General features: G+C 35.7%; 1 protein-coding gene across 2 annotated transcripts in view; it reads left to right on the top strand.

The window, feature by feature from the left end:
• itga4 (integrin alpha 4) overlaps window positions 1-24,886 on the top strand; it is a 35,191-nt gene that overhangs the window by 5,928 nt on the left and 4,377 nt on the right. For both annotated transcript variants that reach the window (XM_051906849.1, XM_051906850.1), the window contains 20 exons: window positions 32-161; window positions 2,468-2,553; window positions 3,109-3,171; window positions 3,256-3,393; window positions 5,218-5,326; window positions 6,259-6,353; window positions 8,157-8,247; window positions 9,820-9,865; window positions 10,775-10,929; window positions 12,988-13,142; window positions 19,018-19,176; window positions 19,291-19,367; window positions 21,534-21,672; window positions 21,799-21,897; window positions 21,984-22,060; window positions 22,645-22,734; window positions 22,848-22,935; window positions 23,034-23,141; window positions 24,173-24,298; window positions 24,382-24,507. In XM_051906849.1, the coding sequence (XP_051762809.1) occupies window positions 32-161; window positions 2,468-2,553; window positions 3,109-3,171; window positions 3,256-3,393; window positions 5,218-5,326; window positions 6,259-6,353; window positions 8,157-8,247; window positions 9,820-9,865; window positions 10,775-10,929; window positions 12,988-13,142; window positions 19,018-19,176; window positions 19,291-19,367; window positions 21,534-21,672; window positions 21,799-21,897; window positions 21,984-22,060; window positions 22,645-22,734; window positions 22,848-22,935; window positions 23,034-23,141; window positions 24,173-24,298; window positions 24,382-24,507 (2,157 nt within the window). The remainder of the gene's footprint in view (window positions 1-31; window positions 162-2,467; window positions 2,554-3,108; window positions 3,172-3,255; window positions 3,394-5,217; window positions 5,327-6,258; window positions 6,354-8,156; window positions 8,248-9,819; window positions 9,866-10,774; window positions 10,930-12,987; window positions 13,143-19,017; window positions 19,177-19,290; window positions 19,368-21,533; window positions 21,673-21,798; window positions 21,898-21,983; window positions 22,061-22,644; window positions 22,735-22,847; window positions 22,936-23,033; window positions 23,142-24,172; window positions 24,299-24,381; window positions 24,508-24,886) is intronic.

Below are 24,886 nucleotides of genomic sequence, written 5' to 3'. Positions count from 1 at the left end.
TTAATTTGGTAATGATGCATTGTGTTTGTAGGACCTGATGGTCATGGGAGCTCCTGGTACCTCATACTGGACAGGATCCGTTCTTGTTGTCAACACCACAAGCAACATATCAGCTGCTTATGTGGATGATGACAGTGCAGTTCTCTATGGAAGTTATTTAGGTGAGTTCTCAAACTGGCAATGTTATTTGCAAATCCTAGTAGGCAACATTATGAGGCATTATGAATACAAAAGACTGTGGGCAACTGCCTCGTAAGATACTTAATTTTATTCAAGTTTTAAGGCAGCATGTATCTTTCAAGGCGAAGGCCATCCGAGAATGCATTGCAACAAGCTAAGATCAGTCATTTATGAAGGTTCCATGATGGCTTCCTTAGAAGGCAGCTGCCTATGTAGGCAGTACACAGCAAGTCAACTGACTAGGTTTTGGAACAGAGCTATGGCCTTTTTTATAATGATTTATGTTTTTAATAGGGTTTAGGGATACAGTGATCAATATTGATAAAATGTTTAAAATTAAAGATAAACATCCTCCAATGATCATCATTGTCTCAAGACTTGCAGCAGGAAAGAGATTTTTGCTGTTATGAGGCATGACGTTTTTTTATTTGAACAGGAAACACTTGCACAATCCACGAGCATCAAATTGTTGCAAAATATGACATGGTTAATTTGTGACTTAGTTTTCATCTCTTGGCAACCTCGTTTTAGTAATTGTTTTTCTTTGGTTCATCTCCTAACAGTAAAGTAGTCAAAGTCATTTGTAGGGCACTTTTCGCAGTACGCATGGTTTCAAGCAGCTTTACAGAAAATCATGATGTTAATTATGTTAATGTTATTATAAATAACATGTTGTTTATAATGCCTTGTAGTAGGGGGTGTGCGATATTGACAAAAAATGATATCTCGATATTTTCTGGGATTTTCTATTTTGCTGAGTTTGTTTATTGTGTTGGTACCTTGGCAGGTTTTGGGCTGCTGTGGGCAGCTGACTCTTAAAGTTGATATTCTTCATATGTAGTTCACAGCAGTGACTTGAAAAATTATCTTTTTCAGTAAGTTTAAATAGATTTTTAAGGGCATTTTTACCTTTATAAAGCCATTTTTAACCTAATTAAATGTATGCCTCATCTTTTGTGTCACCTTTAATCAATAAATTCAATTAGAACAATAAGACACAATAGGGCTGTTACCAATCAAATGAAATCAGAATCAACAAAATTAATCTTTGCAATGCAGAGGAAACACAGGATCTGCATCTGAAGTGTCATTTAAATGCATTTACACACACTGTTTAATGCAGCTCAGAGCTGACAAATGCATTTTAACTGCAGTTACAAATGCATAAATAATGTTTTGAAGTTTTAAACATAAAATGTTGAATATTGATATTTTGAAATTATTTAAAGAATAAAAAGATGTGAAATTAAAACCGCCAGTAGGTGGCAGCAAGTCAATGTTAATGAGTGAGTCTTTGAGTGTCGACCGATTCATTCAAACGGTTGATTCATTCAGGAACAAAGCATTTGACCGTTTTAATGAGTGAGTCATTGAATCATTAATTCAAAAGATTTGTCATTCACCGCCGTTTGTTGACAAGAGACGCAAACCAGTCCTGTGGCTTTGTTTGGAACTATTTTCGTTGGCGAAATAGAGCGAAAACAGGCAATATTGTGTCTAAAATGTAAGTCACTAAATATTAACTTCTTGTTTATTGAACTGTTGTGTAAAATCAATATCACATTTGTAATTGTGATATTTGGAGAAAATGTGATATTGATTTACTATATTAAATGATACAAATATAAAAAGACATACAGATGTACTTTTACCCCCTTATCTTGAATATTGGGTGCATTATAAATGATTTTTAATGGACTATATCACGCAGTGAAAGCGTGCACTCTAAATGCGCCAGCGCGCGCACACTAGTCTAACCTAGCACGTAGTGTATGCGTGCAACTCTCTATGTGTTTTTGTAAAGTGAGGGACATACTCGATAATTTCAGATCGCATATCGTTAAAACAACAATCACGATATTATCGCAGACGATACATATCGCACACCCCTACCTTGTAGTCGCATTTAGTACAGTGTTCCTGCTGTCATGGAAAACATCTGGGAATTTAAATTTCCAGAAAATGACTAAAGCAAATAATTTTGATATATTTGTATTTCATCTGGAAGAAATTGCTTTTTGTAAATGCAATAAGATGTTGTAAAAATCCTTATCTAGCATTGTAATATCTAAATTAAGCATTTTTATTCAAGTCACAAATATATTTTAATATCACTGATTCAAGCTACAAAAGTAACTTGTAAGGGTTAGTTTAGGAAGATATAGCTTCTTTAACAAATTGTCTGTTATTTTATTTGTTTATTTATTACAGTTTTTACAGTGTTTGTGCAGACTCTGAATGGCCATTTTGGATATTTCACCACCATGTATGGTTTTCTTCCCATCAGGTTATGCTGTTGGTGCTGGACACTTTCTAGATCCTCAAAGTACTGAGATAGTGGGTGGTGCTCCCCAGCATGAACAGACTGGTAAAGTAAGGGTTAACACCACCACCACCACCATCATCATCTTCACCTATCTGAGTATTAGCACAGATCCAGTTTAGTGTTGCAGCTCTCTAGTTTAGTTAGACTGACAGTGCAAGGAAAGCCCTGAAACAATTTTGACATACTGTACATAGCTTAATAACAATCTCCTGAATATCCCATGCTGAATATCAATGATTCCAGGCGGTTGTGTATAAAATGGTTTTATATATGAGACCCTCTTGACATCTGCTCTGTGAGGCAGTTGTGAACGGTAAATCGGTTAAACTAAACTCTTCTTCCATCTGTGCGGAAGAGGAAGTAGGTTTTTTATTTTCAGATGTGCTGAGTTTTCTGTGTTTATGAGTTTTCTGAGTAACTGTCTTGTTTCTAATGATTTTACCAAAGAAACAGACTGGAGAATGAGTTATCAGGGAGCTACCATTCATATTTGTGATAAAACTATACGGAAATGTAATGTTGGCCAGCATATACAATCCATTGTTAGGCTGCTGTTGTTATAGTTCCCATTTCCCATACTCCTGTGTTTTCTTTTACTCAAGGCCTACATATTCAGGATCGAGGGCAACACTTTGAAAATTGTTAACGTAACCAAGGGCAAGAAGGTAAGAAATTTTAAGAATTTTAAGTGTTCCCAAGGGATGTTCCTGCTGAATGATCACAATGGTGATGTTTGTTCCTGTTTACAGCTCGGCTCTTATTATGGTGCTAGTGTATGTGCTGTAGACCTGAATGCAGACGGACTGTCCGATCTGTTGGTGGGAGCTCCTATGTTCAGCTCAGTGAGGGAGGAGGGACGTGTGCATGTCTACATAAACCAGGGAGAGGTAAGGTAGCGATATATAGATTAGCATAAATTAAACGGGATAGTTCACCCAAAAATGAAAATTATCCAATGTTTTACTCATCCTCAAGTCAAGTCACCTTTATTTATATAGCGCTTTTTACAATGCAGATTGTGTCAATGCAGCTGATAACTGGTGAATAATTTTAGCTGCACAGCAGCTCTTAAAGAAAATGGTGTCATTGTCCAGCTTAAGTAAATTAAGTATTGATTCATTCTGTTGTAAAAAATCAATAGTTATTAATGTAGTTCGCATACAATGGTGTCAATGCAGGCAGATCAAAAACATTGTTGAATATCAAGTGTCCCCAACTAAGCAAGCCAAAGGCGACAGCAGCAAGGAGCCCAAACTCCAATAGGTGACATCAGGTGACTTACAGGTGATAAAAATGGAGAAAAAAACCTTGAGAGAAACCAGGCTCAGTCGGGGGGCCAGTTCTCCTCTGGCCAACAACGAACAGTGCGTGATTATGATTCAGGCAGCGTTACAGGTCATAAGTCCGATTGGGATTGCAACAATCAAAATATTTAATCCAGTTCCATCTAGTTGGAGATTGTATTCATCACGCCGGTATGGGACGGTTTGTTGGGTTGATGGGAACCCTCAAGCCATCCTAGGTGTATATGACTATCTTCTTTCAGACAAACACAATCGGAGATATATTTAAAAATATTCTTGCTCCTCCAAGCATTATAACGGTAGTGAAAGTGTTTTGAAGTCCCCAAAAAAGAAGCCATCCATCATAAAAAATAATCTATACGGCTCCAGGGGGTTAATAAAGGCCTTCTGAAGCGAAGTGATGCATTTTTGTAAGAAAGATATCCATATTTAAAGCTTTATAAATTAAAAAACTTGCTTCTGGCGGACGACCGTACTCATCGATTTGCGGCAGAAGAGTAACCTTTGACCTGACGCATGACGTAATGTTATGTTAGTTATGTTTTATTAAGTTTTAAATAGGGAAATTTTTCTTACAAAAACGTATCGCTACACTTCAGAAGACCTTCATTAACATCCTGGAGCCGTATGGATTACTTTTATGATGGATGGTTGCATTTTTTTTGTGCTTTAAAACACGCCCCCGTTCACTACCATTATAAAGCTTGGAAGAGCCGGGATATTTTTAAATAATTCTCCGATTGTGTTTGACTGAAAGAAGATAGTCATATACACCTAGGATGGCTTGAGGATGAGTAAACCATTGGATAATTTTCATTTTTGGGTGAACTATCCCTTTAAGGGCAGTACAGCAAATACTACCAAGTGTAAACATATTTTTTTCTGTAAGAAAAAAATTACACATCTACATATTCTGAGCTGTGTTATCTTATTGTGTTCTGTGTAAAGGATGTATTCTTGCTTTGATCGTGACCACCAAGGCCATACTAATAGAACAGGTTTCCTTTTTCCCATAATGTCAAAAATTAACCACTTACACACCAAAAAGAACCACACTTTTAACACTTGTGACTGCTTGACTGTCACTGTTTACTGCATTGTTTTTCCTCAATACTTGATACCTCAAACAATAGTTTGCATACTTTCAGGTCACTGTTAAAGTACAAAAATGATACTTTGCACAAAAACAGTTTGGTCAGCAGGCCTATTGCTGTAAATGAACAGTGAACGCAGGACTCAGTTTGTAGGAAAATTGTCAAACTAGTGCATTTCATTAATTTGTACATAGTATAGTGTGCTAAGTTGTGAAACTAAGATGAATTACAATCTAAACAATGATATACTAAAAAATTACATTTGCTTCTAATACTGTAATTAACATCATGCTTCTCTCTGTCTCTTTCTCAGGCTAAATTGAGAGAGGCAGACTTTGAGTTAGTCGGCAGTGACTCTTATGCAGCACGATTTGGAGAAACCATCATAAACCTTGGTGATATTGATGATGATGGATATCCAGGTATAGTATGTCTAATACATTAGTGTTTCAATATGGAACCTTTATAAACCTTTACATTTTGTACGCTTCTCATGCTGTGAGTCAAGTGCCCTAAAATTATACTATGTTTCATTGTATTTTAAAATGGCACCTATGGGTGTTTATTTGTTTCTCATGCAAGGTTTGATGGTAAACCTCATTTTTTTCACTTCCTCATTTTTTCTTACTATTACATTGAAAAGCCTGTCTGCTATCAATAAAACCATCTTCACATTGGCTTTTGATATGAGTGGTTAGAAGGCTAGATGTCAGTTCATCTCTGATTTACATTTGGAGATGAGCTTGGTAATTCTAAGAGTGGTCGGTGTGGTTTAGAAACGGAACATGGTTAGAAGTATCAGTCAAGCCATGGTACCATAAAGTACCACAGTAAAGTACTCATTTTCACAACAAAATTATTATATAAATAATGTTTTCATGGTTAGAAACTCTTAACGGCATTTGCTCTGCTTTAAATTAAAATGACCTACATAGGCAGCTGATATTCTGTGATGTTCTAATAAAGCTAAAAATATATAGCACACAAAATATTAGTCATTTTTAATTAATTAAATTACGCTACTTTTACACTACTCATAAGTATTGGCACTAGTTTTAAGTATATTTGTAATGATTACTCTCACATTGTGAATTAATGTTTTTTACTGAGCCTGCACTGCATTATAGAAAAGAAAAGAAGATACACAACTGTTCAAAGCCTTATTTCAGAAACATCTTACCCCAAATATTATTTTATCCCAATTTTTGAATGGTATAAGTTGCATATCTGTGCTTCATACCTTTTGGAACAGTCTTTGTTTTGATAGGGCTTGTATGATGTCTTAAAATGTAGTCTTATTAGTCTGCTCACTAGGTTTTGGAACAAAGCTAATGCAATAATAACTGTGTTTCAGATGTGGCAATTGGAGCCCCTCAGGAGGACGATCTGCGTGGTGCTATATATATCTACAATGGGAGAAGAAGTGGCATTGCACGTAGTTTCTCTCAAGTACGTTCTCCATCTGCTGTTTATACTGATATTATAGGCGGGGAATAATGAAACGCAAGTGGGAAAGGTCAGACCTGAGCGGTTCTCCCCATCCTGTGCGAACTGCCCTATTGTTTTGAGTCTTTCTTGTTCTCTCCGTCACTGGAGTACTAAGAGGAAAGCATCCAGTCTAATTGCTGTAATTTCCTGAAATCCCTCTCTCTCCTCATATAGTTTAAGAAGTGATCAGGACTTGACAAATCCAAGTCATGAGAGTCCAGTTATAAACGAATGTTTAGCAAGAAGTTCATCTAATTATATTAACTTCAGGCCAAAATGATTACATACAAAATGTTTTTAGTGATTAGCTTGTAACAGTACTGTGGTTTTCCAGTTATAGAGAATGGCACAAGCAGTGTCAAAGGTCATGGGTTTGATTCCCATGTAACACAAACTGATCAAATAAATACCTTGAATGCACTGTCAATTTGTGTGTCTGCAAACTGAAAAAGTAAGACACACACAATATAAAGTCATCCAGTCATAATTGTAAAATAAACTGACTAATCAGAATCAAGTATTCTAGAGACATCTGTAATAATTGTAAGTTAAAGGCATCTAAGGCCCTGTTTACACCTGGTATTAAGAAGCGTTTTGGTCGAACGGATCACAAGTAGAAGAGGAAGACACATACCTGGTGTTTTAATCTTTTTTCAGATTATCTTGTCAGATTTTCCTGTGGTGTGAGGTGTGTTAAGAGTGACTGAATCTGCTCAGAAGAGCGTCGGAGGCGCCCCGATCGCGAATCGTAAATATTCAACATGTTGAATATTTACGATCAGAAATCCTGATGTGTGGGGGGAACCCCAAAGACAAACGAAACAATATCCAATCAGAAAGCGAGCTGACAGAAGCATAACAAACGCAGTCGCAGCACAAAGTTAAATGGATTTGGACAGCAGAAATGGAGAATCAGCTTGTCGATTTGTGGCAACAGCACGAGTGTTTAAATACAACGTGTCCAGTAAAACTCATTCCAAAATCATTCCAAACACGATCAACGCAATTTCTCCCTGCCTATCGTCCGTCATGTTTATTCTGAAGTCTCGAGAGATTTTGCGAGATTTCCCGTGTTCACAGTCGGGACTCTGGTTGAAAATCTGTTCGTGTATGATGTGCTGTCTGTCACATCACGGCACACCACACACTATAGAAGCAAAACGGTTAAATCTAGGATTTTTTGTCCTCATGTTTGTGGTCTCTCACATTTTGAAAATCTTATAAGTTTCAAAAATCTTTTAGTGTGTACCCAGCATAAGTAAGGCAGAGAGTAGGCATCTTTTGTGGCCACAAGAGTGTTTACACTACGAAAACAATCTGGTCTAATGCGTTTTTGACTACCTCTGGAAGTGGTCGAAAGTGGACAAGCTCAAAACATTTTAGACCCCCATTTACACTTGTATTTAGCGTCGTCCACTTGTGATCCTATCGACCAAAACGCATGTGTAAACAGGGCCTAAATGTGCCAACAACTATGAAAAGATGTATAAAAGACTGCTTACATCATTCATGTGACCATTTTGTCCATCCAGCCCCACTTTTGTTTACAGTACATCTTCACTAGATTTGTGTAGCTGTCCATTATGAATCACCAAATCAGTTTACCTTCATCCCATTTAAGTATTAACATAATCTCATGAAATGAATGTAAAACTGGCCATAAATAGAATAATTTGCATGTCTTTTGGAGTACAGTACAACTCTGTGTCATATCCTGAATCTAAATATCTTCTGAATGCTGTCTTTGTGTTTTCTTCATTGCAGAGAATAACTGGCTCTTTGTTGGGCAATGACCTCAGGATGTTTGGCCAATCAGTGTCTGGAGGAGTTGATACTGATAGCAACAATTACCCAGGTAACGCTTTTAGCACACAACATGAATTAGGATATGATTCCTCAGTGAATAGGATGAATGGATGGCAACAGTTCAACCTACACTATATGCTCAAAAGTCATTAAGAATTTTTATTTTATTTTTTTAATTAATACTTTCATTCAGCAATGATGCATTAAAGTGTTCAAAAGTGACAGTAAAGACATTTATAATGTTACAAAAGTTCAATAAAGAAAAACCTTGAAAACAAATTATCAGTTTCAACAATATCAATGTTTCTTGAGCAAAAATCAGCATATTAGAATGATTTCTGAAGGATCATGTGACACTGAAGACTGAAGTCATGATGCTTTGCATCACTGGAATAAATTACAATTTAAACAGTTATTTTAAATGTTAATAATGTTTGTGCAGCCTTGCTAAGCATGAGAAACCTTTCAAAAACATACAAACAAACAAACAAAAAATCCTTACTAAACACAAACATTTTTGACAAAGGAAACCAAAAAGTCCAAAAAGGGACTCACTGCCTTGTTCAGTTCTATTCTTACTGTTCTCACGAATATGGTGGTCACTCCCTGAATTTTTGGTAGTCAATGCGGTTGTCAAATGTGGTTGACACTTCAGTGAATAACCAAACTGCATGCACAAAAGAAGAGCGGCAAGCCTATGTATCTGCTGTATGTACATACATCGCCAAAATATCACACCTCATGTTGGCAGATCAGCATTTCTTGTCAAGTATGTCATGGGTGTCAACTGTAATGTGCTTCTTGAAATGTTTTACAAAGTTAAGAAGAGGGAAAAAAGCTGAAAGAATCCTATTATTCGTTGTTGTTGTTGTTGTTTTTGAAGGGTCCTGTTTATGTCACATGTGTCTGAACGTCCTGTTCTCAAACTCTATTTCCTGTCTTGAAATAGTAACATTTTTGAAAAATATGCAAAGTACCAGAATGGATAAGTACTACAGACCGTTTTGAATGAAAGTAGTATGCATACTGTGCACAGTATGAACATTTTTGGTAGCACTTTATTTTACAGTCCTGTTCCACATGTACATGCTATGTACTTGTTACAGTGATTACAATAACTGTACTAACCCTGAACCTACACCTAAACCTAACCTTAACCCCTGTGGTGAACCTATATTACCCAGTACTTTCTTAGGCGAGAATGCTGTAAGTACACTTAAGTGCACATACTGTAAAATAAAGTGCAACCATGAGTGAAATACCATGATTACCTTCTACAGTTTCTGAAGTGTGCAGTATGCATCCAGAGCACAGTGTGTGGAATACTGTATCCCTCAATACAGTGGTCGACTTGCCGCTCCATTTCTAGTCTGAAGAACAAATTGCAACCTATTTTTTGACTTATTTGATTGAAGTGCCAAAAGTTAAGACATTTTGTAACACAAAATTGGATTAAAAATGCTAAATAACCAAATTTATTTATAACTGGATGCCACTCCCTGTGTTGCAATTGTGTTTAGTGAAATGTTAATATTTTAAAGAATATCAGTGTACCAGTGAGTTTGTGTGAAAGAATAACCAAGTCAGGTGTGGTTTATGAGAATTTTATGTTCTTATCCAGATGTTGCAGTGGGAGCTTTCCTGTCAAACTCAGCTGTGGTGTTCAGGTAAAAACAGCAGAATTTTCAGTCACACTTGCTTTGGTAACTTTAAGGCTTTAAGATTTGGTATTTGCAATGCGAATTTGTTTCAGTTTGTTTAAGCTAAATTTATTATATTTTCAGTTGCCAATAGGACTTAAAACTCCATTTAGCACATTTAAATACACTCCACAGAATGATCTTCCAAAATCAGCACAGTAAATGCAAAGAAGTCAGCATATTCCAGGCCTAGCTGTTGTGAAGACTGGGACTAGTTTTTACTCCAATCAATCTGTTTTTGTTAAAGTCTGTAAAGACATTACTTCATAGTTTTTCTACAGAAAAACCCATTAAATTTCCAACAATTTCACAATTATTGGCCATGAAAAATGATACTCCAGCTGACACAGGATGTTATTACAATAGAAACCTATCTATCTATCTATCTATCTATCTATCTGTCTATCTGTCTGTCTGTCTGTCTGTCTATCTACCTGTCTGTCTGTCTGTCGTACTGTCTGTCTGTCTGTCTATCTATCTATCTGTCTGTCTGTCTGTCTGTCTGTCTGTCGTTCTATCTGTCTGTCTGTCGTTCTATCTGTCTGTCTGTCTGTCTGTATCTGTCTGTCTGTCTGTCTGTTGTTCTGTCTATCTGTCTGTCTGTCGTTATCTATCTATCTATCTGTCTGTCTGTCTGTCTGTCTGTATCTGTCTGTCTGTCTGTCTGTTGTTCTGTCTATCTGTCTGTCTGTCGTTATCTATCTATCTATCTATCTGTCTGTCTGTCTGTCTGTCTGTCTTTGTCTGTGACCATGTGTATCCCTGTATCTGTATCCCATGTGATAACTAGCACCAGCCTCCCCTATATACTGTATATGCAAACTGTGTGTTAATTTGTTGACCTGATGATTAAACCAGTAAATCTGATTGTTTCAGGACACGTCCAGTGGTGAAAGTGGACGCTGTCATGTTGTTGCCTGACAGCTTGAACCACTCCATTGCCCAGTGTACTGACAACGGTCAGCCTGCTGTGTGCATCAATGTTGAGGTGTGCTTTAGAGTCGGAGGGAAACAAATCCCAGGAAATATAGGTAAGACAGTAACATTCCATCAGATATACTCTTATGTTAATCTTAGTTTGAAAATGGTTTTGAAGACAGAACTCAACTTAAAATCCACATTCAATGAGATTTGTGCAAGAGACTGACGCAAGATCTTTTGCAACTTCCTGCAGTGCTATCTGACATTTTTATATAATGTCCTCTGATATTTTGAGCTCCCCACACGTGTTTTTAGAATTGAGTACACAGTGTTCAAGGATGAACGTTTTGGGCTCGAGCACTTTGTTTGCGAGAGGCTGTGTGTTGGCTCGTCTTATCAGCACATGCTGAATGCAGTGGCAATTCTGTTTCAGACCTCTTTTCCAGCTCTTTATCTCTGCCCTACATCCCCTCTTTTGTTGTGGCGGTTAGAGGGCTCAGGGTGTGTGTCAAGGTCTGCCTTCACTGATAGAGCCACACTCACTGAACACATAGTAAACAACAGAGCCTTGCTTGATGACAAATATTAATGATCTTGAAACTGATATGAAGTAGTGATGGTAGAAATCTGCCACCCAGAGGTTTACCAGTCGACAGGACTGCTGTGCGTTATTTGCACGTGTGAGAATAAAGTGTCCTAGACAAGTCAAGATTGGGAAGAACTATTGTTACGGCACACCTCATGGAGTTTAGTTGTTTTCAATCAATGAGGAACATCATAACGGCTTTGACTAGAGGAGTCAAAAGTACAGACTTCGGTACCAAGTCGGTACTGAAATTTTAAAAATGTGACGCTTTTTAGCGCTGTTGAGCGGATTCGTAAACACCTCTGATTGGCAATTGTGTTCACGCACTCATCAGATTTGTCTGTGATTGGCTACAATGATCAACAGTTCAAAAACATGTAAATAGACATCAATGACGCTCTTCACAGAGCGCTTACACAGATACACACGGGAGTGCTTTCAAAACGCTTTCAAATTCAAACACTTCCATGTGATTTCAAACTCTCCCGTGCATTGATTATTGTAGCCAATCACAGAGCATGTGAACACAATGCCTAAATCAGAGGTGTTTACGAATCCGCTCAACAGCGCTCAAAGCGTCACATTTTTAAAACTTCACTACCGACTTGTTACCGAAGTTGGTACTTTTGACAACTCTAGCTTTAAATGTGGCTCAACCAATCAGAATTCAAAACTATCCATTTCATAACAGTAGTTGTACTGTTTTTGTCCTGATGCCACCTCATAATTTATTTGTAATGAACCTTTTGATTTGCATTCATTAAATTTGCATTTATTCATTATTTCACTGGATTATCCAAAATAGGTATTTATTTATTTATTTATTAACTATTTTTTTGTTGTTGTTGAATTTGCAGCAAAATTAACTATATTTTGATGTATTGTGACATACATTACTGATCAAAAGATTGGGGTCAGTAAGATATTTTATTGAGAGAAATTAATACTCTTTCTTTTATTCAGTATGGATGCATTAAATTGATTAAAACAGTAACATTTCTAATGTTACAATTTCAAATAAACTATTCATCAAAGAATCCTGAATAAATGTATAATGATTTCCACACAAATATTAAGCAGCACAACTGTTTTGTTGTTGTTGTTGTTTTTTTAACGATGATAATAATAAGACATGTTTCTTGAGCAGCAAATCAGCATATTAGAATGATTTCTGAAGGAAATTTTCAATTTAAAATTAAAAAACCTTACCAACCCCAACTCTTTGAACGCTAGTGTATATAAGTAACGGAGGCCAGCTAATAGTTGCTGTGCAAGTAAACCTCACTCCTCTGATCTCAAGAGATGCTCTAGCGACAGACACCGGAGACTCAGGTTTGAGGCCCGCACAGAGCAGGGCGAGTAGGACCTGGGTAGAGGGGTTACATAAATATAATATATATATATATACATATTAATTTAGTTTTTCAGATTCTTACAAACCCCCTACAGTTGCATCATAAACCTCTAGGGGTTCGCTGCAAGAGTGCAACAAGATTCTGAATTGTTCTGAAGACTGTTAAATGGTTGTGATTTAACCTGTTGTCTAATGCTAACTTTGTCTCTGAACATCTTTCCTGTGCAGAACTGAAGTACAACCTAACAGCTGACGTTCACCACAAAGATGGCTTCCCTTCTCGATTTTATTTCAACGGAAACGGAACATCAAATGTCACAGCAGGCAGAGTGAAGGCCAAGCATGAGCAGCTCACCTGCATCACCCACCAGGCCTTCATGAAGGTGGGAGATTTTGTTTATTGCCTTTGTTGGGGGATGGTACTTTTAACACAGATTAGAGTATCGCATTATTGCTTTACTCCTAAAAATTACTGTACATCAGGCAGAATGGCAGTGGTACTATATACTTGACTTCAGTTTTTTTTTTTTTTTTTTTTTTCATATTTAAAGTTATAAAACTTTATGCATTACCCTGGCATTGTTATTATTATCAACTGACACTGACAATGTTTTAGACGCTACAGTATGACAGTATTAAGTAATATTTTGAATTGGCTTGTATTTTTATATTTGCTGTTTTCATTTCAATTGCAGCTTAAGTTTTAGTTATTTTGTTATGTGCTTTTGTCATTTTTATTTATTATTATTAGTTCTAATTTATTTTAATTACAGTTTTAGTAATTTTAGTACTTAAACTTAGTTTTAGTTAGTTGCCAAGGCAACATTTTTAATTTTCTAAGGTTTTTTATCTAATATTTATATTTTATTTAGTGCTGTAAATTATTAAAAATAACTAATATCACACATTTTTCTGTAATTAATCACAATTAATTGCACATAACAATTTTAATTATAGTTATATATATATTTTATATATATATATATATATATATATATATATATTTTATTTTTGGATAATTTCACATTGAAATGTAGAAACAACATAAAGACAGTATATTTTAAATATTTGCTTAAAGGATTAGTTCACTTTCAAATGAAAATTACTGTAAGCTTTACTCACCCTCAAGCCATCCCAGGTGTATATGAATTTCTTCTTTCTGATGAACACAATCAGAGAAATATTAATAAATATCCTGACGCATCCGAGCTTTATAGTGGCACTGAACGGGACCAGTGAGTATGAGCTGAAGAAAGTATCTCCATCCACATCCATCCATCATAAACATACTCCACACGGCTCCGGGGGGTTAATAAAGGCTTTCTGAAACGAAGCGATGCGTTTGTGTAAAAAAAAAAAATCCTTATTTAAACAAGTTATGAAGTAAAATACCTAGCTTCCGCCAGACTGCCTTCCGTATTCAACGTACGAAGAAAGTGTAAAACTCTTGCAGTTCAAAAAGCTTTCGTACGTCCTACGCCTTTCCTATTCTACTTACAGAAACTGACAGTTTACACTTTTTTCGTAACTTGAATACGGAACGTGGTCGGGCGGAAGCTAGATATTTTACTTCAAAACTTGTTTTAAATAAGGACATTTTTTTACACAAACGCATCACTTCGCTTCAGAAGGCCTTGTGAATTCTTCTTTCTGATGAACATAATATTAATAAATATCCTGACGCATCCGAGCTTTATGATGGCAGTGAACGGGACTAATGAGTATGAGCTGAAGAAAGTGCTTCCATCCACATCCATCCATCAAAACAAAGTAATCCGATTACGTAACGTGTGCGTTTTGACATTTTCTTTGATCAGACTTGAACACTCAATATGAAAATGCTGACTCAGACTCAGGCCCATGGACTTCACAGCTGTGATTTGCCCACGTCACTCTGGTCTTCATGCTCGAGTTAATCAGCCACTCTGAAAGGCCCAGGTGGTGTGACTCTCTCTAGGTTTACAGCGTGACTCCACGCAGGAGGCCGGGATGATAAAGAGGCTCATATAGATAGTTTGTTGGAGTTGATAGCAGGTTGTCGCTGCTGGAGAACAAGAGGAAGAGCCAGGCAGGACGGCATGGGGGAGGATGGTACAGATGAGAAAGAGACCTAGACAGTTGATAAAGTGCGGATAGATGGCTCTGTGAGTATGAGTGAATGTTCCAGGTGTTTGGTGGGCCCCTCTGGACGCCTCTCCCTCTGTCTTTTCCCGTAATCAGGGCCATCTGATCCAGCTCATGTTTTACACAGTAATTAATGGATGCGCGTGTATGACTGCGCTGTTATTAATGGCCGCTGATGGAGACGATGGCCATAAACAAGTGTGATTATCTGTCAGAGGCAAACCCAAACAAGGAGGCTGCTACATTTGAAGTATTTTTAGGGCTTAATTAATGGGCAATAACAGTAACGGATGGAGCGCATAGCAGATGTGGCGGACACCTTGTGCTGTGTTTTAGGAAAGTGACAGAGGAGCTTGTCGGCCCCTGTTATCTTTTGTAAAGTCTGTGTAAGTGCCGTGTCTGAGCTTACCAACAATACATATCTGTTATTTTCTTGAAAGACTTGTCTCATCTCAATGAGCTCATTATTTGTGTATTTTCTATTAAAACAGGAAGTTTGGGTAGGATGTATCAAATGGCTTGTTCCTTTTTTTAAAAAATAGTCTAAACATTAACTGATTAATCGCACCTAACATTAAAGTTTTTAATATATTTTTATATTGTAATAATTTCACCACATTTAATCTCCAAATGAATGTAGAATCAACATAAAAACTGTATATTTTATATGTTTGATCTAACAGGTAGGAAATATCCAGAATCAAAGCAGTTATCAAACACTTCACAGTCTTCACTGCATAATTTAGATTAAAATATAGATTAACTTTTATAAATGTTTATTAAAGCTACAAAAGTTATTCAATTAAGAGCAGTGAATTTCTTTTTCTTTTGTTTTGTGATTAACATTAATGGCAGACTGTAGCGGGTTTATTAGGCTGCTGTCACTTTAAGACCTGCCGCATATGACGTGGATTTGCATCCTATTTTCTCAGCTCTCTTTGTGTTCATTTAAGACTTTATTTAACTCCCTTAAGACTGTGCTTACGTGGATACTCTACAAAGTGGGCACTTTGGCATAATTTTGAGTGTTTTTGTTAAAGAGAACTCAATGCGGCCGGTGTTCTGATGAATGATGCTACCTATCAGATTGCGCTACCAACACTATATTTGCATAGCAAGGGTAGCTTTAGGGTAGGGGTAGGTAAGGACATTAATAAAGCCTCAAACCATTTGAATATGATGCTGGTAGCACAATCTGATAGGTAGCATTTTTCGCCAGTGTTAGTAGGTAACGCAATTCGACAGCAGTAAATGCTACCAGCATCATATTTGTGTGGTTTGAGGCTTTATCAACGTTCTTACCTACCCCTACCCTAAACCTACCCTTAAAACAATACAAATATAGTGTTGGTAGCACAATCTAATAGGTAGCATTAAGAGCTCCAGCGCGTTGTCTGAAGCGGCTTACTGTGCGCATGAGTTGTGTCTGTCAAATCAGCGTTCACACAGACAGGACAAAAACGGCGCTCCAGTACCACACTGCGTTCTCTTTTGTGTCTTGTCACGCTTGAATGGTTTAAAAGCATTTGCATGAATAATAGCGTGATCATATGTAACGTTAGCTAAAGGATGATGGAAAAAACAGATGCTCCGTTTATTGCATTAAATATTTTAAATGTGTTAAACTGACAAAATTAATCGCATGCATTAACGCGATCATTTTGACAGCACTACTTTGGTTAAAAGCTGGTCAGAGGCAGGTGATATTCATGAGAGGGACTTTGTCATTCCAGAGTTGAACTAAAATTGAACTACTGTCTAAAAGTTTGGGGTTGGTAAAATTTTTTATTGTAGTCTCTTATGCTCACCAAGATTTATTTAATCAAATATATAAATAAAACTGCAATTTTGTGAAATATTATTACAAATTAAAACAACAGTTTTCTATTTTAATATATTTTAAAATACAATTTATTCCTGTGATGGCAAAGCTAAATTTGAACATGATCCTTCCGAAATCATCTAATATGCTGATTTAATGCTCAAGAAACATTTTTTTTTTTCTTATCAATGTTGAAAACAGTTATGCTGCTTAATATTTTTGTGGAAATATTTGATGAAAATTTTATGAAAATTTGGATTATTTGATGAAAAGAAAGAGCATTTATTTGAAATATAGATTTTTTTTATAAATGTCTTTACTTTCACTTTTGATCAATTTAATGTATCCTTGCTGAAAAATAATATTGCTGTCCCCGAACATTTTAACAGTAGTGTATGTATGTGAGAGTGCAAGATGAGTCATTCATTTTTGGTCCATTTTCCTTAAAGAAAGAGAAAATATGTATATTTGCCAAGTTTCATTTTGCAAAGTTAATTTAGTTTTAAGTTACATTTTGTGAATGTTTATTAGTACACAACATATAGATGGGCTCAAAGCTTTAATTTTGTTTTCTGTGTAAAAGAATTTTCTAGTTTGAACACTGAAGATGTATTCTGAATCTGTTGATCACCACAGAAAACAGTTTAGACTTAGACTTAGATTTTTCTAAATATGCAACTGTGTTAAAAGTGTACAGTAGTTGTGATAGCATGTGACTGGTGTGATAAAAGCATTTGCCAGCATTGTTTGTGTTATATCCAATCATCATTATATCCAACTCCTGTCTTGACAACTATATATGTATATGCATGACATATACTATATATATGAAATGTATACTCTGAATGCAATGTTAGTCTCTTTGGATAAAATCTTCTGCCACATGCATAAATGTAAATGTAAGTTCTGCGCTGACAAAGTTACCACCTCAAAAGGAGGATTCAGACAACTTTACACCTCTAATAGCAAGTGTTCATTTATCGAACAAATAATGTAAGTGCTATTATAAAAATATTTACTTTTTATGGTTTGAAACCCTGAGGCGCACTATACTGCTAGATTTCCATTGTAAATGCATTACTAAAATTACAAAAGTTTTCACAAACTAAGGGACAAGTTCATATTATTTACTGTAGTAATCAAGTTTAAGTTGCATTTATTTCCCCTCTACCCAAACTGAAGGTACATTAAAGTGTTGTTGACAACAATTTGTTGTCTTAACATTTGTTATTGAGAGTTGCAGATGCACCAAGCCTATTTTCAGTTCTTGTTTTGAGCAAAATATATTCTTGGTATTGTATGAAGGTGTGAAGGAAACACCCAGCCTTTCTCATGCTCATGCAAAAGCGCTTATGAAGCCATATACAGATTATATGGAATATCACTTGTCTGCTTATTAGGTTAGACACGCCAGTGACAAACTAGATGTGTGTGACCAAATTCAGTGACCACATTCTGAGCAAAGTACACAAGTTCGCAGCGTTGACTTTGAATTTAGCCTTTGCTGCAGAAATTAACACCCCTCTGAGGCTGTTGTTGTGGCTGGAGTCCAGCTCATTTACACTGGCCATGGAAGAGGCTTCCAAAACCCTGGTCACACATCTCCCCTGCAGCTAAATACAGGCCCCAGAGACCCCACAGGACAACTCCCAACCACTGAGCCCCCAATTAGAGATGGCCATCACAGCTGACAGAGCAAACCTTACCTGCATTAATTATCTGCACTGAGGTGAGGAAAATTAAGATGGGAGGATTAAAAAAAATCGTACACCACACACACTACCGGTCACAGGTTTGGGGTTGGCAAGATTTTGAATGAAGTCTCACCGGGGCTGCATTTATTTGATCAGAAATAGAGTAAAAACAGTAAAATTGTGAAATATTATTACAATTTAAAGTAACTGTTTTCTATGTAAATATATTTTAAAATGTATTTTATTCCTGTGATGCAAAGCTGAATTTTCAGCATCATTACTCCAGTCTTCAGTGTCACATGATCCTTCAGAAATCATTCTAATGTGCTGATTTGCTGCTCAAGAAACATTTCTTATTATTATCAATGTTCAAAACAGCTGTGCTGTTTACTATTTTTGTGGAAACCGTGATAGATTTTTTTCAGGATTCTTTGATGAATTGAAAGTTCAAAAGAATAGAATAGAAATCTTTTGTAGCATTATAAATGTCTTTACTGTCACTTTTTACAAATTAAATGCATCTTTGCTGAATAAAAGTAATAATTTCTTTTAAAAAATGAAATAAAATGAAGAAAATGAAATAATTTTGTTTTTATGTTTTATTTCTCTTGTATGCAGAAAGATGTCCGTGATATCTTCACACCCATTCATTTTGAGGTGAAATATGAACTTGGAGAGCACCGTGTGACGGCGCGGGACTCATGGGAGACGGGCTTGCCTTCTCTCAAACCCATTCTACAACAGAAGGATGAACAGACCGATGTCGTGAAAAACAAGGTCAGTTTTTCTTTTCCATTTCTGTTTTGTTATTGTGGTTCATTTCTGTGGCCACTTTTATTAATCTCATTGTAGGTCACAAGGCGTCCTGATTTGAAGTCTTTCTTTTTGTAGACCATCTTTGCCAGATATTGCTCCTTGGAAAACTGTTCAACCAATCTTCAGGTGTCTGCTCATCTGGTTTTACCCCAGTAAGTTATCTCCACGTAACCTATGCTAACTGCATGAATCTCATGGAAATCGCTGAGAAATGTCTGTTTCGTATTATACCACAAAATCAAATCAAGAGGATTTTGTGCATTGTCACGTTATTTTCCTGGCAAATGCATTTTTCCCTCCCAAATCTTTTCTGTAGTGCAAAAAAAAAAACTCAATTTGATTACTGTAAAATAGTAGCTTTATGCTTTTTAAAGAAATTATACATAAAATAGTATTTTTTAAATACGTTATGGAAGTATTTGAACAAAATTTAATTTAAGCATCAGGACAAGATTATTTTTAGTACTGTATTCAGTAAAGCAAATTAAATGCATTATGGTAATGAGAATTTTGGAGGAATGTTGTGTTTAATTGTCATGACAATGTCATTAATGCAACAAAACATCTTAATAATCCCAAAATTGGCTTCATTAACATTAAAAAAATAATTTCTTTTTTCTTTCTTTTAATTTTGGTATAAAATCTGATCAGGATATTTATTCATGATTTACTCAATGGTATTTTTTCAGAGGGACATTTTTGTCAATGACAGATATCAGTCTTGTATAATATCGGCTATAAGGAGTATGGTCGTATGTGTAAATTGTTAAACATCTTAAGAATGTTTTCTTGACTTTGCGTGGTGAACAACTACAGACCTCTGTAAGTATTCTAGTTGTGCTGGTGCTGTTCGTGACTAACAGGAGGGTTTTTGAGATTATCTGCTCTCCTCATGAATACTCCCATTAAAGCAGCATGCACAGAAGCCAAAGCTTTATATTGAGGCATTTTATGCATCGCATTTCTTGGACTCGCCCAATTGAGGCAAAAGCGTGAGTGTGCACATTAGCATTTTGGATCATGTTTGCAGCCGTATGCAAACTAATTTATGGACCCCCCTCACCCATTGGTGATAATACATGATCTGATTATTCATAAGGCGTATGTGTGTGTGGGTGTGTGTGTGTGTGTGTGTGTGTGTGTGTGTGTGTGTGTGTGTGTGTGTGTTTGTGTGTGTGTGTGTGTGTTTGAAAGAGAGTGAGGGGTAGAGTGGCTTGTCACTCTCCCAGATGCACCTGGTGCCTTTAGATGAGAAACATCAGGCTTGAGCCCTCAGTGCACAAGCCACACAAACAGATGCAGGAAAAACACCGACTGAAAAACACACCTCTTTCCTTTAAATTCTAGAAAAATAAGTCTTGCAAATATTTTAAAATTTACTTAAACTATAAAAAGCACCAGTAATCATATTTGTCTTTATATTTATATATCTATATCTTTGCCTATATGTGTGTGTGTGTGTTATTTTTTATGTAAAATTGAAAATAAAATTTTAAAATGGAAAAAAAATAAAAAGAATTGGTTGCAAAGACACTGAACTTTTGCTTTTTGCACAATTTATTAACTTTAGTAACTTATACTATCGGTCAAGATTATAAAATTTTAGCTTACATTGTCATACACATAATTTGATTTGATTAACAATTTCATTTTCAGTTTTGTTTATGTAACTGTGTGAGTTTAATACATAAACCTTAGGGAAAAGCAGTTTATTTACACTTAGAGACATAAAATGATTTGTAAACAAATATTGTACAGGGTATAATTACATGAATATAATATTCAATTCTAATACACATTTAAACATTTAGAATATTTTTTGTCCATTTATAATAAAATATATAATTTTATTATAACAATGCAAATGCTAATTTTAAATTATATATTTAAAAAAAAAAAAGATTTACTAAAATTCTATTAATAATATATTTTTTAACTTTTTCATTCATTTTTACATTTCAAAGTAGCTTAAATATTGTGTAATAATTTTCAAATATTAAGCAGCTGTAAAGATCTGTAATTACGACTGTGTTGTTCAATTTCAATTTTTTTTTTTGGCCAAAATCAGCAGGTTTTGCCTTTGAGCCCCCACAAAAAACAAAAAAACAATTAAAATGGCATTTTATGGCATTTTCAAATGAAGATTTTCTGTGACCAAAATCCATCCATCCATCATTCAAACAATTCATCCGTCCATCCGAGTCTTTACTTCACTCTGAGTTAACCTGCACTAAATTATATGGACTAAAGAATAGATTAAATGTGGATTAAAATCTAAACTTTAATCTAAATAACTGTTTTCCCAACTTATCCTACAGGAAACAGCCATATTTTGCTCTGGGTAATGGAAAGAGCATCATGTTAAACACCACACTAGGCAACACTGGAGATCATGCTTTTCTACCCAGACTCCATCTGAGGTTTCCCCGCAACCTGCATTTCATCAAAGTACTAGAGGTATTTTAATCACAATAATTGTTCAGATGATCTGTCTTCAATATCTGAGGTTAGCTCTTTGTGTTTCTGATGCTCTTTAATGGACTCTTGTCTTTGATGTGCTTTAATACTGTGACATTATTTCAGGAAAATAAATACATCAGCTGTGAAATTGCAGAGGAGAATAAAGTGGCCATTGGACTGGACTGCAATGTTGGACATTTTTACATCGCCCCTTTCTCAAAGGTAAATGTCATTAGCAATGGAAGTTAAATGAGTTTGTTTGTCACCATGTCTTGTTGGAATATAAACATCTCTTTTCTTTCTTCCAGCTCAACATCACCTTTTTACTGGATGTGATGCAGAACAGCAGCGCGGGAGACCTTAGTATTAACATTAATGCCACGAGGTAAGAGATCCAGAGATCTCAGGAATTCATTACAATGAAAGGTTTTATACAAATGCATCTGAGCCAAATGTAAACATTTGTGGAGAACATCTTGCTACTGCTTAAACTTGTAAATTTCTCATCAGAGCGCAAAAGACAAACAAAGGCATTAAACAGCACGTTCAAAGGTTTTGTGTGCTTTCAGTGTTACTTTTAGAAACAAGAAAAACAGAGGAATGGCTCTAAAGATGGATATCTACATAGCCTTTGTAATGAGTTCCTGTAATGAAATCTCAGGGTATATTAGGGTTGTACTCTAATAATTAAAGTCATTAAACATTTCCTCTGATAGAACGATCTTTTCCACATATCCAATGACCCCAAAAAGCATTTGGACACTTAAACTGCACTTAACATGTCATTTCATTAGATAGGACAATATCAAACTAAGTGCTGTCTGCAAACAAATGCTATTTTCACCTTTTATCTGAGCCATTTTCTTGCATTCACACATTTTTAACTGGTTTGCATGTCCAGATAGTTTTTGGGGGCAGCGTATGTTTCTTCAATAGTGAACATTAACCAATCTAATGTGTGTTTTTCAGTGAGAGCCTTGAGAACACAGATCTTCAGCATGACAATGTGGCCGTTCTCACATTGCCATTGAGATATGCAGTTGATCTCAGCGTTCACGGGTAAGTTATCTGGCTTGCTTATGAATCTGTGATTCCGTAAGTGGATGTCGGAAGAATAACAGGCCAAATTACGGGACGCTTCTCTGCGTATTCTGTATTTCCTTCCTCTACAGATTTGTCTCTCCGACTTCATTTCTGATTGGAGAACAAGAGTCTGTGCCGGTCGACTGCTATCCTGAGAAGTTCAATTATACATACAAGGTATTTTAGTGCTCATCAGACAGATAACAATGTCATTAAGCACTAATGAATCATTTAACATGATGATTAGCTTGGTAAAAATGTCTATTAACTTGCAGGTGATGAATATGGGTCCTAGTAAAGCTCCTGATGCGAGAGTAAAGATCAGCTTGCCTCTGATGCTGGTGCCATACAAATACCAGTTAATCAGGATTACAGATTTACAGGTGAGATTTACATATGCAAAACTACATATATGGTTCAGAAGTTTGGTCTCAGTAAGATTTATTTGAATTAATAAAATTTATACTTTAATTCAGGAAGGATGCATTAAATTGATCAATGAAGACATTTATAATGTTACAAATGTTTCTATTTCAAAAAATGTTGTTCTTTTAAACTTTGTATTCATCAATGAATCCTAAAAAAAAAGCATCACTGTTTCTAAAAAAATATTAAGCAGCACAACTGTTTTAACATCGATAATAATATGAAACGTTTCTTAAGCACCAAAATCAGCATTAGAATGATTTCTGAAGGATCATGTGACATTGAAGACTGGAGTAATGATGCTGAAAATTCAGCTTTGATCACAGGAATAAATTATATTTTAAAATATACTGTATCTTTAAACAAATAACTGCAGTTTTGGTGAGCAGAAAAACTTTAAAAACTATTTTTTTTAGATGTTTGGCAGAATGTTTGCGCTTCTGCTTTCAATGAAACAATGAAATTGGACTGTGATTTATGGTATAAGATGAAAAAAAAAAACATTAAAAGAATTAATTAAAAAAAAAAAAAAACTAAAACTTTAGTCAGCCTTTAGAGGTTTCATGGCATATTTCATCATCAATCAATGCCACATTGATCATGTTCACATGACCAATTGTGACATGTCAAGTTAGAAAATTTCAACCACTAAATTTGAGAACTACAAGGAAAAAACATCTTAAATTTCACCTGTTCATCACACAAAGCTGTTATTTGACTGCAGAAGATGAAATAACACAAAGTCATATGCTTTAGCTTGGTGGTGTAAATCACAATCCACTTTCCTTGTATGGAAAACAGAACTTCTGACATTCTGCTGAACATGTTCTTGTGTACGGTATTTCACTGAATAGATAGATGAGATATTTCTACTAGTCGTCTCAATAATAAGTATGTATCATAATTAGCTATAACTAGCTTATAATGTATGCTGTATATCTATATGCATACATCTTTACTTAAACTTCTATTGTTTTTTGTCTTGCAGACAACTCTTGGCCATTGCTTCCAGAGGAACAGTACAGTTCAGATTATTGATGACTGTGACGTCCCGGAAGCTTCCTTTTTTCAGGAACTTGTATTCTTTTTCGCCCCAAAAAGCAAGCGCATAATGGTAAAATATTAATCATAGTAATGAGTTCTGGTGTGTTTAGTGTAAATGTTATTGGAAGTTCTCATGCTCCTGCTTTTCTACAGTTCTGTGCTTCAGAAGATCAAACCTGTAGGATGGTGGAGTGTCACTTTGGTGACTTGGAGGTTGGAAAAGAAGTTACCATCAGTATGGAGGTGGAGCTCAACCCCAGGGTTCTCCAGATGAGTCCAGTGAGTGTTGGTTAGAGACAAGGAGAAGGAGATGGACCACTTGTACAAAAATAAATTGGAAGAAATTGCACCCCTCAAAACTGTTTCTTCCATTGAAAGAGCCAATTGCCTTTTTCCCTGTCTAATTGCTCTCTAGAATGTGCATGGATCTAAAAAAGTGAAATAATACATTTTTATTTGAAATACACTACCATTCAAGAGTTTGGGGTCAGAAAGAAATTATTGCTTTTATTCAGCAAGAATGCATTAAATTGATCAAAAGTGACAGTAAAGACATTATAATGTTACAAAAGATTTCTTTTGAACTTTCTATTCATCAAAGAATTCTGAAAAATGTATCATCATGGTTTCCACGTAAATATTAAGCAGCATAGTTTTC

This window comes from Ctenopharyngodon idella, chromosome 9 (assembly GCF_019924925.1).
Source record: "Ctenopharyngodon idella isolate HZGC_01 chromosome 9, HZGC01, whole genome shotgun sequence".
Lineage (NCBI taxonomy): Eukaryota > Metazoa > Chordata > Actinopteri > Cypriniformes > Xenocyprididae > Ctenopharyngodon > Ctenopharyngodon idella.
The sequence above is the reverse complement of the archived record's forward strand: the minus strand, read 5'-3'. Positions and strand labels throughout refer to the sequence as shown.